General features: G+C 42.9%; 1 protein-coding gene across 5 annotated transcripts in view; it reads right to left on the reverse strand.

Moving 5' to 3' along the window:
- The window catches only part of LOC311092808 (histone deacetylase 4-like), a 43,947-nt gene extending 28,380 nt beyond the window's left edge, over positions 1-15,567 (reverse strand). For all 5 annotated transcript variants that reach the window (XR_014608309.1, XR_014608310.1, XR_014608311.1 and 2 more), the window contains exons 1-3: positions 15,438-15,567; positions 5,669-5,795; positions 237-299 (exon numbers count right to left, since the gene is read on the reverse strand). Coding sequence is in view for 2 of the 5 variants with exons in the window: in XM_084129764.1 (XP_083985890.1) it covers positions 237-299; positions 5,669-5,774 (169 nt within the window). In the remaining 3 variants the exon portion in view is untranslated. The remainder of the gene's footprint in view (positions 1-236; positions 300-5,668; positions 5,796-15,437) is intronic.
- Positions 15,568-15,967: the final 400 nt, after the last annotated feature.

Below are 15,967 nucleotides of genomic sequence, written 5' to 3' on the forward strand. Positions count from 1 at the left end.
TTCTACCAAATGACCGATGAATTTGTGCTAAAATACTTGTACAGTTTGATTGGACACAGACTTGACAGCAACAAGTAGAAATATGGGAAGCGTGTGTCCTCCATTCAAAGTTTAAACGCCGTTTATTTGTCTATTCTAACTTTCTACAACTGTATAATTGGTTGTATTTTATCATTTGTATGTATATCATGGTTTTTACTCTGTTGAGGATCACGGTAAGACATGGGTTGTCTTACCTGTGGGAATGTGGTCGAACGCTGATGGCTTCAAAATCTCCACAGTCTGATCCATCTGAGAGTCTGAGACAAAACAACAGAAACAGAACATGATTCAGTGGCAAAACAATCTATTTTCACTGTCACATGGAGGAAATACATGTTTTGTAAGCAACACATAAATCATAAATGTTTCACATTTTCAGTAGATGTTCAACCAGTGGAGAAAAAGTTTTCTACCTCTCTAACATTCAGATATTTCAGCTTTTACCTGAAAACACACAGTTGTTGGTGTTTATTGTTCGTTAAACTTAAACTGGTCATTGTTTATTAAACTGTTCTTCTGAAAAAGTGAGCCAATCGCGTAGGTTTTTAAAGAACGGAGGCCTTTAAAGTCAGACGTTACAAGTGAAGACTACAAATAACAGTGTAAATGAGGAGTAAAGCAGCAGATGGTAATTACAGAGAACATGAAAAGGCTTTTCACTTCTTCACAGCAGCCCAACACAGCAAGACCCGGCTATAAATAACCCCTGAGAGAGAGAGGGAGAGAGAGAGAGGGAGAGAGGGAGAGAGAGAGAGGGAGAGAGAGAGAGGGAGAGAGAGAGAGAGAGAGAGGGAGAGAGAGAGGGAGGCATGGAGGGAGGGAGAGAGAGAGAGAGAGAGAGAGAGAGAGAGAGAGGGAGAGAGAGAGAGGGAGAGAGAGAGAGAGAGAGAGAGGGAGAGAGAGAGGGAGGCATGGAGGGAGGGAAGTCTTCAGTATGCAAGCAGACACAGACTAACATTCTCCTTCAACACAACTCCCTGAGCTGAGCGGGTGTTCAATCTCAGTTAAATATCTGGTCATTTTTACCAGCGATCATTGGCATGATATTTACCAGCTCATCATCCTTGATTCCTTCGTAACCCAAGAGCAGAAGCACTGACTCTGGCTTCATCCAGATACGGAGAAAAATAACAGGCAATTTCCCCAGGGCTGCAAATCCTTCACAAACTTCTATATTTGGTCAATTTCAATGGACTAGACAACCCCTGGAAACTGCTTTGATGTTCATCTAATTAGGCCTCATCGCAGCCGTGCATCAGGGAATTCTGTTTATATTTTTAGAAGGACAGGTATAGCTTCATCTCAGATCCACTGTGTCTCCACATCCATGAGGGATGAGCCCGAGTGTGTTTGCTTTTTGGCAATCAGTACGGTTCAGAACAACAGGGAGGGTGATAGTTAGGCTTAGCAGAGAGTTCAATGTTAGTATTCACATGAAACAACAAGACATGTTAGTATTTACAACGTAAAACAGCCGAATGAACATTAGGGTTATGACATGCATATGATTTTAATGCATTACAAAAGGCTAAACATCTTTTAATTTTTTTTAACACACAGAATTTCCAGTCAACCTGATGGTCAATGGAGGAAACTGAAAAGCTATGAGAGAATCAGAAGTGATAGTCGACAAACATCTTCGGTCCGTCCAAACAATGAGCAAAGACGTCAGTAAGTACAGATCGATCTAACCCTTGTGTGTCTGTAAGTACAGATAGACAACAGATACACAACTTTATATAATAATCAATCTGAGGAGAGATGATATGTGGGGCTGAGGGGAGCCTAAGCTACAATAATCTAAGGTTTAAAAAAAGGGTTAGCACATTATTCCGCAATTAGAATATTTTCACTTCATATGGATCAAGAGTTGGCACTCTGTTCCAAAAGACCATACAGACAAAAACACTTGTGGACTAGTGATTTGCATTGGAAATGCAATGTACGAGGAACACACACAGCCTGAAATTCATACGTGAAACTGATATGCTGTGGTTATTTAAACCAATATGACTAAAAGTATCACTTTGCATGCCAATGTGTTGGACTACTACCTTGATAAGAGAGCTGTGGTTATGCATCACCCCATACAGCAACAGGTATGAAACCTGAGTTCAGTTTCATAGATCAAAGCACCTTCAGAAAACCACAAGACAATAAAACTGCATGTCAGCCTTGTTGTAGTCATGAAAATGATGGCGCAATGGAGCCGAGTTTAACTAAGTGGCATGCAAAAAGGCCATTCCCAACGCAAACATTCAGCCAACATCTTTTAGACCAAAGGCTTTGACTGAAACAATAAGCTGAGCGCTGATGTTCGCTGGCAGGGAAAGAGTTGAAGGTGTCCTGATGCTGTGGTTATGGTGGATTAGTTTGTCCCCAAGTGAAGTGATACTGAAGTGACAAACACACACACACACACACACCACCCCAGCGCTGAAACACAGGCAAGTCTTCATCTACGCCACACTGTCAGCCGGTGACCACGGGGAAAAGCGACCCAAAGGAACAGAGATCACGAAAGCCTCCAGACTAACAATCAGACTGTGTTCTGTGTTAGGGTTTTAGTTTAGCTAAAGAGTTTTTCAGACTAGCTTACAGACTAGAGACAACAGGTCTAGAATTAAAAAAAGCTAAAGAACCCTACGAGCTGTAGGGTATAGGATATATATATAAATTAACTAAATTAATAACTTTTTTTAAAACAAAAATGAAGCATCACTGAACTCACTTAAGCTGGACTGTGATGCTATTTTCTTCTGGTTGCATTATTTTCCTGTTATCTCTGTAAAGCTGCTTTGATTATAAAAAGCGCTGTATAAAGACTGGCTGAGTTAAAAGGTAAACAAATGTTTAATTTGACTTGAACTCAATCGCATGCATTTTCAGGCTAGAATGAGAGAGTAAAACACAATGTCTCAGATAAGCTTGATTAAATTCTGGTAAATGCTTCAGGTCTGACAGAGCACTTCGGAGAGCAGAAAGAAGTGGCCAACATCCATTCATCCATTCATCCACTGGAGCAGCTCCACATTTCTATAATTAAAGATGCCACAGAGTTGTTAGTTGCAGGCAAAACAAAATTCTCAAGCCTGTTATGAACAGGACTTCTTGCTATACCATTTTGTAGAGGCCAATTCATTTGGTAAAAGTTTCGCTATATTAATGTACGCCAATAAGAAGATATTGCTCTTGAAAAAAATGAGACCAGAATAAATTGTTTATGTGATGTATGTTGCTTTGATTATACATGACAGGCTTAAAAATATGCTGGAAAAAGCCATGGCAGTGACATTAATGGAGGTGATATACGACTAGATCCTGTTCCTAACTGATCTGGGTCAGATCCTGATTTAGCATCTGTGCTGTTCACTTTCCTTCAGTTTCCTGGTCTACTAATGAGACGGATGAGCATTTCCTCAGCCACAGAACAGGAGAGAGTCCAGCAGGTCTAGAAATACCATCATAACTCTTCCTCTTATAGCGCAGGATTCTGGATTTTTTGTTTTGTTTCAAACAACGAAACAAAATAACATGTGATCTACTAGAGTTTCTGACACAATGTTCATTGTTAATTGCTCCGGTCTATTTTGAATGAATGATTCAATGACTCTATTTTGATATTCCTCTATCACTACCATAGAAATCAGTGTTTATACAATGCAAAAACATTTTAGAATGAATTTACAGTATTTCCCGGCTACTAGTCATCGTACTGTCAAAATAATTGATGCAGCATCTCCTATTCTGTAATGCGCGCGCAGCCATTGAGCCAATGAGAGGCATGAAAACACTGAAAAATGAAAGGACTTCTGAATGTGGCAATTAGGCAAAATTGGGAACATGCCGAATCATCACTTTAATTAGACGCAATATCATTAGGATCTTTACATCAGTGTCCGGAATGCACACAGACAAATGTCTGCGATGTCAAAGGTGGGATAGCAGTGACGGGTCCTGTGTGGACTGTGATCGGATGTTGGCAGAACATCCAGTATCTCTCTCACCCCGCTGGCTTGCTGCGCTCTTTTGTTTGTCTGGGCCGATTGCAATTAAAATCAGCAAGCTTCCGTGCGTGATCTGAGACTCTGGCGCTGGGAACAGATGTGAGACGGAGCAGGAGTCAGATGGAGGGATTGGGGGATTTGCGAGCGTCTGGAGGGACAGAAACAATCGGCACATTTGTTTGTCCGGCGCACGTGCAGAATCCATGATCTATAAATATCCCTTAGTTGAGCTACTGGAGTGATGCTTAGATAAATATAAACAGATGAGAAAGAGGGATAAAGAGGGTCAGGACTAATAAAACAGGACAATCAGAGCGCTGCAGTTACGCCTGTCAGATTTCGTCAGCTCACGACGCTGGGGAATCCTGATGGGAATTTTCAACTTCAACGTTTATTTATTTATATATCGCATTTAAAAACAAAAGCTCTAAATCCAGATCGGAATTTATCCAGAATATCCTTCTCTGATAGAAAAAGGGTTATTTGAGAAAGAACAACCTTCATATATTTTCATATAAAAAAGGTAATTTGGTATGTAATTTGATAGCTCTGTAAAATCAAGGCCTGGTAAGAAACCACTGCTGGTTTAAGACCGGGTGGAACAACACTAGGTGTTGGTAACAACACTAACCCTTAATTACTTGATTAAAGAACTATTCCCAATAGATAGCCCATGATTTCAAACAGATCTTTTAAAAATCGAGGAGGAATGGGATCCAGTGGAGTAGCTGTGTTTAACTATATCCGCTAGGACTGGAAGAGAGACCAGATCAAACCAATCAAATATACCAGAACTTGGAACAATAATAGTAGAAGGCACAATATCTTCTCTAATCAGTTCAATCTTCCTTATAAAAAAGGGTTTATTGTGCTAAATAAAACTTTTGGGCAGTGAGCAATTCTACTTATTAAATCAGAAAAATATTTTGTTCTAGCAGCTTTAACTGCGTTCTGGTATTTACTGAGACTATCCTTTAACATTTCATAAGAAATCTGCAATTTGTCTCTTTTCCGTCTGCGTTCAGCTTTCCTTCAGGCCTGTGTTTCACTGTTATAGCAAGAGCTTTAGGCCTTTTAATTCTGAGAGGAGCAACATCATTCATAACATCCAAACATACAGAATTAAAAACAGCAGTGAACTCCTCTGTGTCTAAAGAGTCCAAGAAACCTCAATGACAGAAGAAACTGGGCTTTTTAGTTTTTTGATCTCTTCATTCTCTTTCCAAGTGTTGCTGGTCCTGTTCCAGTATTTCTTTCGCTTTTCTTCTACGCACCTTGTTGATGTGAAGTCACACCAGAACAACTACACAACATTTTTGTGTTTGACCGTTATAGACACTGGCCTTTATAACAGAGCAGATCCAGAACTACACATATCACAACACTAACAGCACAGGTGGGAACAGCGGATGATCTGAGCCGTGTTTGATGGAAATCCCATTACATCATTAAACGAATCCTGGATTACTGACGCTCGGGCCAGAAGATGAAACTCATACGCAAACATTGACGAAACTTTGACCGTTTGTGTTTCTTTTTATAGACAATTACTTTAAATCTCATCATCTACTCACACGCTGAAACGGAAGATATTAGTCAGAATCATAAGAGACACGCACCTGAATGACTTTGGGAAGTCATGATATTCGGAACAGCTGACGATCTGTCAAATGTTTTCAAATCTTCAGATGTAGTTCCAGCAAAGCTGTGATTTCTGCTCCTCATCTCGACAAATCCAACCGGCCGCTGTTAGAAAACAGACCCATTAATAAAGATCTCAGATTATACATAGACTGGAGTCTCTACATAGACCACAAGCCAAACACAATCCGTCAGTGAGAGAGACGATCAAACACAAACTTCACACACGTCACACACGTCTGCCATCGCTACGAACAGCGAACTTTCAAACCTGTATGAGTTTCTTCTACTGAACAAAAAGGAAGATATTTTGAAGAATGTCGGTAACCAAACAGTTGATGGACCCCATTGACCCGGGTCAAAGTCGTAAGGAAAAAAATACTAATGTTGGTCAATGGGTTCCATCAACTGTTTGGTCAAGTCAAGTCAAGTCATGTCATCTTCATTTATATAGCACTTTTAACAATGTAGATTGTTTCAAAGCAGCTTTACAGAGATAGACGTATAATTTAAGGTAAGATTGTTGTGGCTTTATAGCGGTTCTTAAAGTTATTTTCCAGCTAAAGTTAGTTTTGATTGATTCGCTTCCGTTGCAACGATCATTTGTTATTAAATTATATATAATTTTTTATATATAATTATTATAATTTTTGATACAGAATTTTATTTTATTTTATCAATTCGGGGTACGCGAATTGAGTTTTCCCGACGACGCTTTATCTGTAGAGTGGTAAAGGGATCCTCCATAGGGAGAGACTAGTTGGCACTTCAGCACTGCGTTGTCATCGGTTCCAGGCGCAGGTCCTCCGTCAGATCTGGATCCGGCCTGGATCCGGCAGGCTGCGGGAAAACCTCGGGATAAACAAAGACACTAAAATTAGCGTAGATGCCATTCTTCTTATGATGTAACGAGTACGTCAGGATTTATGGGAAGTGTTCCCGGTTCCAGCTGACCTGATCTATGCAGCCTAACATTGAACTATAGAAGTCTGTAATGTGTTATGTGAATGCTAGGTCAAAGAGATGTGTCTTTAGTCTAGCTTTGAACTGACAGAGTGTGTCTGCTTCCCGGACAATGTTAGGAAGACTGTTCCAAAGTTTTGGTGCTAAATAGGAGAAGGATCTACCGCCAGCTTTTGATTTTGATATTCTAGGTATTATCAACTGGCCGGAATTTTGAGATCGCAATAGACGTGAAGGACTATAATGCGTTAAGAGCTCGCTCAAGAACTGCGGAACTAAACCATTTAGTGCTTAGTGTTTGGTTACCGACACTCTTCAAAATATCTTCCTTTGTGTTCAGCAGAAGAAAGAAATTCATACAGGTTTGAAACAACTTGTGACCCATCAGATCATCAGGTTCTGTGTGTGACCCGGGTCTCAGAGATCATCGGGTTCTGTGTGTGACCATCAGGTTCTGTGTGTGACCAGGTTCTGTGTGTGACCTGGGTCTCTGTGATCATCAGGTTCTGTGTGTGACCTGGGTCTCTGTGATCATCAGGTTCTGTGTGTGACCCGGGTCTCTGAGATCATCGGGTTCTGTGTGTGACCCGGGTCTCTGAGATCATCGGGTTCTGTGTGTGACCCGGGTGTCTGAGATCATCGGGTTCTGTGTGTGACCCGGGTCTCTGAGATCATCGGGTTCTGTGTGTGACCCGGGTCTACCTGGGTCTCTGAGACCATCGGGTTCTGTGTGTGACCCGGGTCTCTGAGACCATCGGGTTCTGTGTGTGACCATCAGGTTCTGTGTGTGACCCGGGTCTCTGTGATCATCAGGTTCTGTGTGTTACCCGGGTCTCTGAGACCATCGGGTTCTGTGTGTGACCTGGGTCTCTGAGACCATCGGGTTCTGTGTGTGACCATCAGGTTCTGTGTGTGACCTGGGTCTCTGTGATCATCAGGTTCTGTGTGTGACCCGGGTCTCTGTGATCATCAGGTTCTGTGTGTGACCCTGGTCTCTGTGATCATCAGGTTCTGTGTGTGACCCTGGTCTCTGTGATCATCAGGTTCTGTGTGTTATCCGGGTCTCTGAGACCATCGGGTTCTGTGTGTGACCATCAGGTTCTGTGTGTGACCTGGGTCTCTGTGATCATCAGGTTCTGTGTGTGATCATCAGGTTCTGTGTGTGACCTGGGTCTCTGTGATCATCAGGTTCTGTGTGTGACCCTGGTCTCTGTGATCATCAGGTTCTGTGTGTGACCCTGGTCTCTGTGATCATCAGGTTCTGTGTGTTATCCGGGTCTCTGATACCATCGGGTTCTGTGTGTGACCATCAGGTTCTGTGTGTGACCTGGGTCTCTGAGATCATCAGGTTCTGTGTGTGACCATCAGGTTCTGTGTGTGCCCGGGTCTCTGAGATCATCAGGTTCTGTGTGTGACCACCATCAGGTTCTGTGTGTGCCCGGGTCTCTGAGATCATCAGGTTCTGTGTGTGACCATCAGGTTCTGTGTGTGACCCGGGTCTCTGAGATCATCAGGTTCTGTGTGTTACCCGGGTCTCTGAGACCATCGGGTTCTGTGTGTGACCATCAGGTTCTGTGTGTGACCTGGGTCTCTGTGATCATCAGGTTCTGTGTGTGACCATCAGGTTCTGTGTGTGCCCGGGTCTCTGAGATCATCAGGTTCTGTGTGTGACCATCAGGTTCTGTGTGTGCCCGGGTCTCTGTGATCATCAGGTTCTGTGTGTGACCATCAGGTTCTGTGTGTGCCTGGGTCTCTGAGACCATCGGGTTCTGTGTGTGATCATCAGGTTCTGTGTGTGCCCGGGTCTCTGAGATCATCGGATTCTGTGTGTGACCCGGGTCTCTGAGATCATCAGGTTCTGTGTGTGCCCCGGGTCTCTGAGACCATCGGGTTCTGTGTGTGACCATCAGGTTCTGTGTGTGACCATCAGGTTCTGTGTGTGACCCGGGTCTCTGAGACCATCGGGTTCTGTGTGTGACCATCAGGTTCTGTGTGTGACCTGGGTCTCTGAGACCATCGGGTTCTGTGTGTGACCTGGGTCTCTGTGATCATCAGGTTCTGTGTGTGACCATCAGGTTCTGTGTGTGACCATCAGGTTCTGTGTGTGACCCGGGTCTCTGAGATCATCGGATTCTGTGTGTGACCTGGGTCTTTGAGACCATCGGGTTCTGTGTGTGACCTGGGTCTCTGAGACCATCGGGTTCTGTGTGTGATCAACAGGTTCTGTGTGTGACCCGGGTCTCTGAGACCATCAGGTTCTGTGTGTGACCCGGGTCTCTGTGATCATCAGGTTTTGTGTGTGCCCGAGTCTCTGAGATCATCGGATTCTGTGTGTGACCCGGGTCTCTGAGATCATTAGGTTCTGTGTGTGCCCCAGGTCTCTGAGACCATCGGGTTCTGTGTGTGACCCGGGTCTCTGTGATCATCAGGTTCTGTGTGTGCCCGGGTCTCTGAGACCATCAGGTTCTGTGTGTGACCTGGGTCTCTGAGACCATCGGGTTCTGTGTGTGATCAACAGGTTCTGTGTGTGACCCGGGTCTCTGAGACCATCGGGTTCTGTGTGTGACCCGGGTCTCTGAGATCATTAGGTTCTGTGTGTGCCCCGGGTCTCTGAGACCATCGGGTTCTGTGTGTGACCCGGGTCTCTGTGATCATCAGGTTCTGTGTGTGCCTGGGTCTCTGAGACCATCGGGTTCTGTGTGTGACCCGGGTCTCTGAGATCATTAGGTTCTGTGTGTGCCCCGGGTCTCTGAGACCATCGGGTTCTGTGTGTGACCCGGGTCTCTGTGATCATCGGGTTCTGTGTGTGACCCAGGTCTCTGTGATCATCAGGTTCTGTGTGTGACCCTGGGTCTCTGAGACCATCAGGTTCTGTGTGTGATCAACAGGTTCTGTGTGTGACCCGGGTCTCTGAGACCATCAGGTTCTGTGTGTGATCAACAGGTTCTGTGTGTGACCCGGGTCTCTGAGACCATCAGGTTCTGTGTGTGATCAACAGGTTCTGTGTGTGACCCGGGTCTCTGAGACCATCAGGTTCTGTGTGTGATCAACAGGTTCTGTGTGTGACCCGGGTCTCTGAGACCATCAGGTTCTGTGTGTGATCAACAGGTTCTGTGTGTGACCCGGGTCTCTGAGACCATCAGGTTCTGTGTGTGATCAACAGGTTCTGTGTGTGACCCGGGTCTCTGAGACCATCAGGTTCTGTGTGTGATCAACAGGTTCTGTGTGTGACCCGGGTCTCTGAGACCATCAGGTTCTGTGTGTGATCAACAGGTTCTGTGTGTGACCCGGGTCTCTGAGACCATCAGGTTCTGTGTGTGATCAACAGGTTCTGTGTGTGACCCGGGTCTCTGAGACCATCAGGTTCTGTGTGTGATCAACAGGTTCTGTGTGTGACCCGGGTCTCTGAGACCATCGGGTTCTGTGTGTGACCCGAGAGAGAGAGAGAGAGAGAGAGTGTGTGTGTCATGGCAACCCTCCGTCATTCACAGAAACTGCGCCTCATGTTTAACCCAGCCATCCTCACATCATCAAGTTCACTTTATTTATATAGCACATTTACAACAGCCACTAAGCTGACCAAAGTGCTTTACAGAACAACCAGATAAATAATAAGAAAATAATACCTGCATAACAACACATAAAACACAAATAAAAGCAGCAGAGTAGCAAAACAGTATCAGACTCAAATATAAAATGGTAAAACCAATTTAAAGCAGCATTTCTTCGCTATTTTCTTGCTTTTTGCTCGCGGGTTTCTCTATAGAGCTCCCCCTACAGCTTCGGAATAAATATTTGACAACACTGTCGTCAAAACTCGTTGGCGACTCGCCCCCCTCCCATCTTCTCCCGCTGGTCATGCGCATTTGTTTTCAAAGAAGCCGGCGAACGCACGGAGCCATGTCCACTGAGGTATGTATGATACACAGAAGGCTAGCATATAAATGTTTAGATAGTGTATGTGTGCAGTGCCGTAAAGCAGTTTGTTACATCGCGAGACCTCACGCGATACTTTCTGACGCTGCGGCTGGCGGCCCACCGGCCCAAAGTTGCAAGGGTGCTTTTTCGTCTCACAGGCGCTCGAGGGGTGCGAAAAGACCACCATTCAACCCGAAAACAGTCATATAACCATTCCAATGACTCCGAAGCTGTTCGGTTAAGATAAAAAAAGTTACTTAGTTCACCTTTAAGAATAAAGATCAATATGCTAAAGAAAACAGGGAGGTTTTTAACAGAGACTTGAGGACAGACAGGGTCGAGGTCCTGCCACCGCTAAAGTTTAAAACTAGATTAAAGACGCATCTCTTCAGCCAGGCATTCATATAATACTTTTAATCTTACAGTTAAATCCGACCTCTAGTTCATAAACGCCAGAGGAGAACTGGCCCCCGACTGAGCCTGGGTTCTCCCAAGGTTTTTTTTTTTCTCCATTAGGTCACCTGATGGAGTTTTTCGGTTCCTTGCCACTGTTGCCTTTGGCTTGCTTATTGGCCCATATTTGGGGATATTTAATTAAATTAATCAATCAACAATACTATTGATCAGCATTACCAAACGTGGACGTTTTCCACTAGAAACAAGCATTGATGTATTATTTTAATTTAATACTGTGAAGCTGCTTTGATACAATCTGTATTGTGAAAAGCGCTATATAAATAAACTTGACTTGACTTGACTTAATGCTCCCGCTAATGCTCCCGCTACGCTCGAGTCGAACGCGAGGGACCAGCAGAGCCCGGCCGTAGGATCTTAGGCTTCTGGACACTCCCGGAGTGTAAGGATGAACAAGTTCAGAGAGAGAGGCAGGAGCTAGGTTATGTAGAGATTTAAAAACAAAGAGTAGAATTTTTAAATCTATTCTCTGTCGAACTGACAGCCAGTGTAGAGATCTGAGAATCGGAGAGGTGTGGTCATATTGCGACACTTATGAATAAGTCTGGCCGCATCATTTTGGACTAACTGAAGACGAGCAATTTGAGAACTTGATATACCGCAATACAAGGAATTGCAGTAATCTAGCCGAGACGCTATAAATGCATGAACAACCATTTCCAGAGTTTTCGGAGTGAGAAAGCCTTTGATTTTAGACATTAGACGAAGTTGGTAGAAACTGGAACTGATTACGGATGAAATGTGTTTGTCAAATTTCAAAGGCTGGCCAACAAGAACACCCAAGTTCCGCAATCCTGGGGATTTAAAAGCCAACAGACTCTCTAAATCAGGGCTTATACACTCAGAGTTTTCATTTGGGCCGAAAACAATGACCTCAGTCTTGTCTTCATTTAGAAAGAGGAAATGTTGGCCTAGCCATGATTTAACCTCCTCTAAGCATAGCAGAAGAGATTTTATCGCTACAGGGTTGTTTCTCCTGATTGGAATATAAATTTGGGTGTCGTCCGCGTAAAAATGAAATGATACACCATGTTTCCTTAGAATAGCGCCCAGAGGTAGCATGTAGAGAGAAAATAGAGAAGGAGCCAGAATAGAGCCCTGTGGAAGACCGCAGGTCAGAGGTGCCATGGAGCTGGAGAAGGGGGTAATCCAGCAGCCGGAAGCGTACGGGGGCCGCCATTGGTTAGCAAGCCTTCACCTTCTGTTAGCATTCCACTGACTCCCATTCATTTTGGCGTCACTTTGACAGTGAATAACTTTACATCTGAGGCGTTTAAAGACTCCATTTGTCCATTATTTATTTCTAAAGAAACACGATAATGTATAAAAGGCTCCATTACCTTGTATCTTACGTTATGGCCCCGTAGAAGCAGTTTTTGTAAAAATAGGCTAACGATTGCGTCATAACCACGCGACTCTCTGTCGCACAGTAGAGAGATTACCATATAGACCGGAGGAGAAGCTCGCGGGCAATCGGGGGGACGTGAGGCATAAAGTCCGATAAAGTCAAGGGAGAAGCCCATAGAGAGTCATAAAGTTGCTCCTGCCACTAGCTCATGGACAGCTCCTACTCACGCTCTCCGGAATCTGCAAGTTTCGGAAGGGAATGATTCAGATTTCTCTCTGCACAGCTACTAGAAGACAGACGGGTTGCTCACGTCACATCTACGACGTCAAGCTCAGTGTGAGTCTGCGCAGTCGCTCGACCATCAGGAAGTGAGAGCTTCTAATTGACTTCACTTTTCTCCGTTGAAGTCTATGGGGTCACTGAGTCCATTTCTTTTACTGTCTATGGAAATTACCCATCTTTACTCTAAACTTTCTGTCAGACAGGTATGACTGAAACCATGTCAGAACAGAAGCTTTTAGACCCACCCAAGACTCTAGTCTAGATAAAAGAGTAGGGTGGTCAATGGTATCCCAAAGCTGCTGAAAGATCTAAGAGAACAAGAATCACAGTATCACAGTATATTTCACTCTGGCCAAGAATCGCCCAGTGTTCCCATAGACTTCCATACAAAGATTTTTCGATTCGAACTGCAGGCGCTGCAATGCATTCTCTTTGGGTTCCGGGAGGGCTCGCGCTAACGTGCTTTCGTCATCATACGTAACCTTCACTTGTGCAGCGATTGATGGAAACAAATATACCTCTATTAATAATATTTAAGCTAAAGTGACATTCATTCATTTCCTCAGTGCAAAATTTACATTTCACGGCCATATTCTCCATCTGTAAATGTTAGAAAGTCAAGCAAATATTTCCATTTTGCTGTCAGGAGTGGACTAGCCTTCTGCAAGCTAAACTTCCATGAACGAGCGCGCAATAGAATAGAAGCGCAATAATTCGGACTAAAATGTACATTAACACTAAACATAAATATATTTGTTGTTGAATATTTGTTGTTGTTGGTGAACATAAATGTGCTACAGTATATGTAGAAGTTCAAACCTACAAGTGTATTTTTATGATAGCAGTTTTGTTTTTTTTTATTTTCATTTTTAGTTTAGTGAATTTAACTTATTTAAAAAGCATTATTTTGTTTTTAGATTGTAATGTTACAATGTTAGAATGTAATATGATATAATTTTCTGCTCATAATATAGACTACATGGTTACATTCACTGTTTGTTTTCATAGCCTTCAATATGAACATTGTTTGAAGGACAATATTGATCAGGATGTGAAATAACATTTTTTTAATTAAATACAGATTTTTAAAAATCCAAATAGAATTTTTTTTTAAATACTAAGATTATACCATACATCGCCATTTAGGCCAAAAATACAGATTTTTTGGCTATAGCCTATTGCCCACCCCTGGCATGCTTTAGCTAAGCAGTAATGATACATTATCACTGTTAAATGTTTTTTAACATTTAGTCCTGTATTACTAATTCAGTTTGTTTGCGTTTTTTTTAGCACCAGCCGCTACTGTAATTCATGGAGTTTGCGATCTTGTGTAAATTACAGTAGTGTATGCTAACGTTAGCTATATTTCTTTTAGTATTCATCCTTTAATCCTTACTGTAAGAAAAAGTGTTGAACATCTGGACAGGTATTTTAACTTTATGCCAAAGTTATAAGCCATAATAAAGCCAAAATTACTTTAATGATGAGTAATTGACATTTCAGCACTCTTTGAACAGACAGCGACTTAAAGGGGAACTCCGGTCAATTTTAACATTGAGCTCATTTTTTTGTAAATTTGGAGTGCTGTCAGTACAGAGAACAACGACAAAAATCGGTGTTGCCTACACCGTGTTATCCTCTTTTTAAAATTTGCACCCTGTTGACTTCAATGGGGCAAGTTTTAAACCTGCTTTTAGCCTCTTAACATCCTTGATGTGTCATTACAAGTGCACAGCCAATGTGAGTGATTCCTTCAGAGTGAACACGGGTGAATCTTTCCTTTTGATTTGTCTGCTATTTAGTGTCATTTGTTTCTTTGCTCCTCTGGGTTTGTGGATGTTTCCTGGACTGATTCCGGTTCCCGACCTTTATCGCCCGGCTTTCCACTACGCTCCCCTGTCTGCCATGTACAGAAATTTGTTCATTAAATGTTCTTTGCTTTTTATATTTTATTTATTATACTTAAAATACATTTTTATATATTTTTTTTAATTCTTTTTTTTTTTTTTTTCACAAATGACTTTTGGAAGTACAATTTGCAGTTTTAGTAAACTTGAATTAATGTAACCTTCTGCCATTTTTCTCTTCAAAGTGTACACTTGCAGGTGTTGATTATAATTAAGTTACTGGTAGACCCATTAAATAATAATAAGGATAAACAATAATTAAAATGTATATAATTGTATATAACCCTAACCCATTATCTAACATCTGACTAATTAAAAAATTAACCTCAAAACATAACATGCTAAATGGGCGATATCTATATCTAGCATAAAGAAAACAATTTTTAAGAACGTTGTCTGGCTGTTGCTGAATGTCTCGCAACATTGTTGCTTCAGCCCTGGCGCGGTTTCAACTCTAGTTGTTACAATGTTGCGAGCGCGGAGACAGTGACAGACATTCCACAGTTTCCACAACTGTGTTTGCTGGGATCATCATTCCGTTCAAAATAGCAACAAAATAACAAACTGATTCTCTCTCTCACACACACACACACACACACATTCTCTCTCACACACACACACACACAGACACACACACACACACACACACACACTTACACTCTCTCTCACGCACACATACACTCTCTCTCTCTCTTTATCTCTCTCTCTCTTTATCTCTCTCTCTCTCTCTCACACATACACACATACTCTCTCTCTCTCTCTCTCTCTCTCTCTCTCTCTCACACACACACACACACACACACACACACACACACACTGTCTCTCTCTCTCTCTCTCTCTCTCTCGCTCACTCACCGGCTCGCGGGATTAACGCCAGGCGTCGGAACTCCTCCGGAACGCAGAAACGCAGGAACGCAGGAACGCTTCCTGACAGATTCCGCCATACTGGATGTTTGATTATGGAATCACGTCACGTGTAGAGTGGGACTGTACAATCACGGGACTGTAGAGGCGGGATCATCACGCATCACTCGCGCGCTCGGGCTCGGACCCGCACGCGCGCTGACGTCACACACACACACACACACACACACACTGACGCGCAATGATCAATACAGTAATCTTTCACCTTTCCTGCTGAACTGAAGGATCCATGTTAATAATCATTATTCAAACACAAACAACAGCTGTATCACGTGTCAGAGATTTCGCTTACGGCTGATATCGGACTGTAGAACTATAGAACTGTTCTCAGGACAGATGATCATCCAGGATTCCTGTATCCCGCAGATCTTCATTCATTTCTGTGAGAAAAAGCCTTCTTTTGATTATAGGATCACAAAATCCAAACAATTTCGCTATCATACAGTCATGCTTCAACTCTT

Source organism: Abramis brama (genome assembly GCF_963993115.1).
Source record: "Abramis brama genome assembly, chromosome: 11".
Taxonomy (NCBI): Eukaryota; Metazoa; Chordata; class Actinopteri; order Cypriniformes; family Leuciscidae; genus Abramis; species Abramis brama.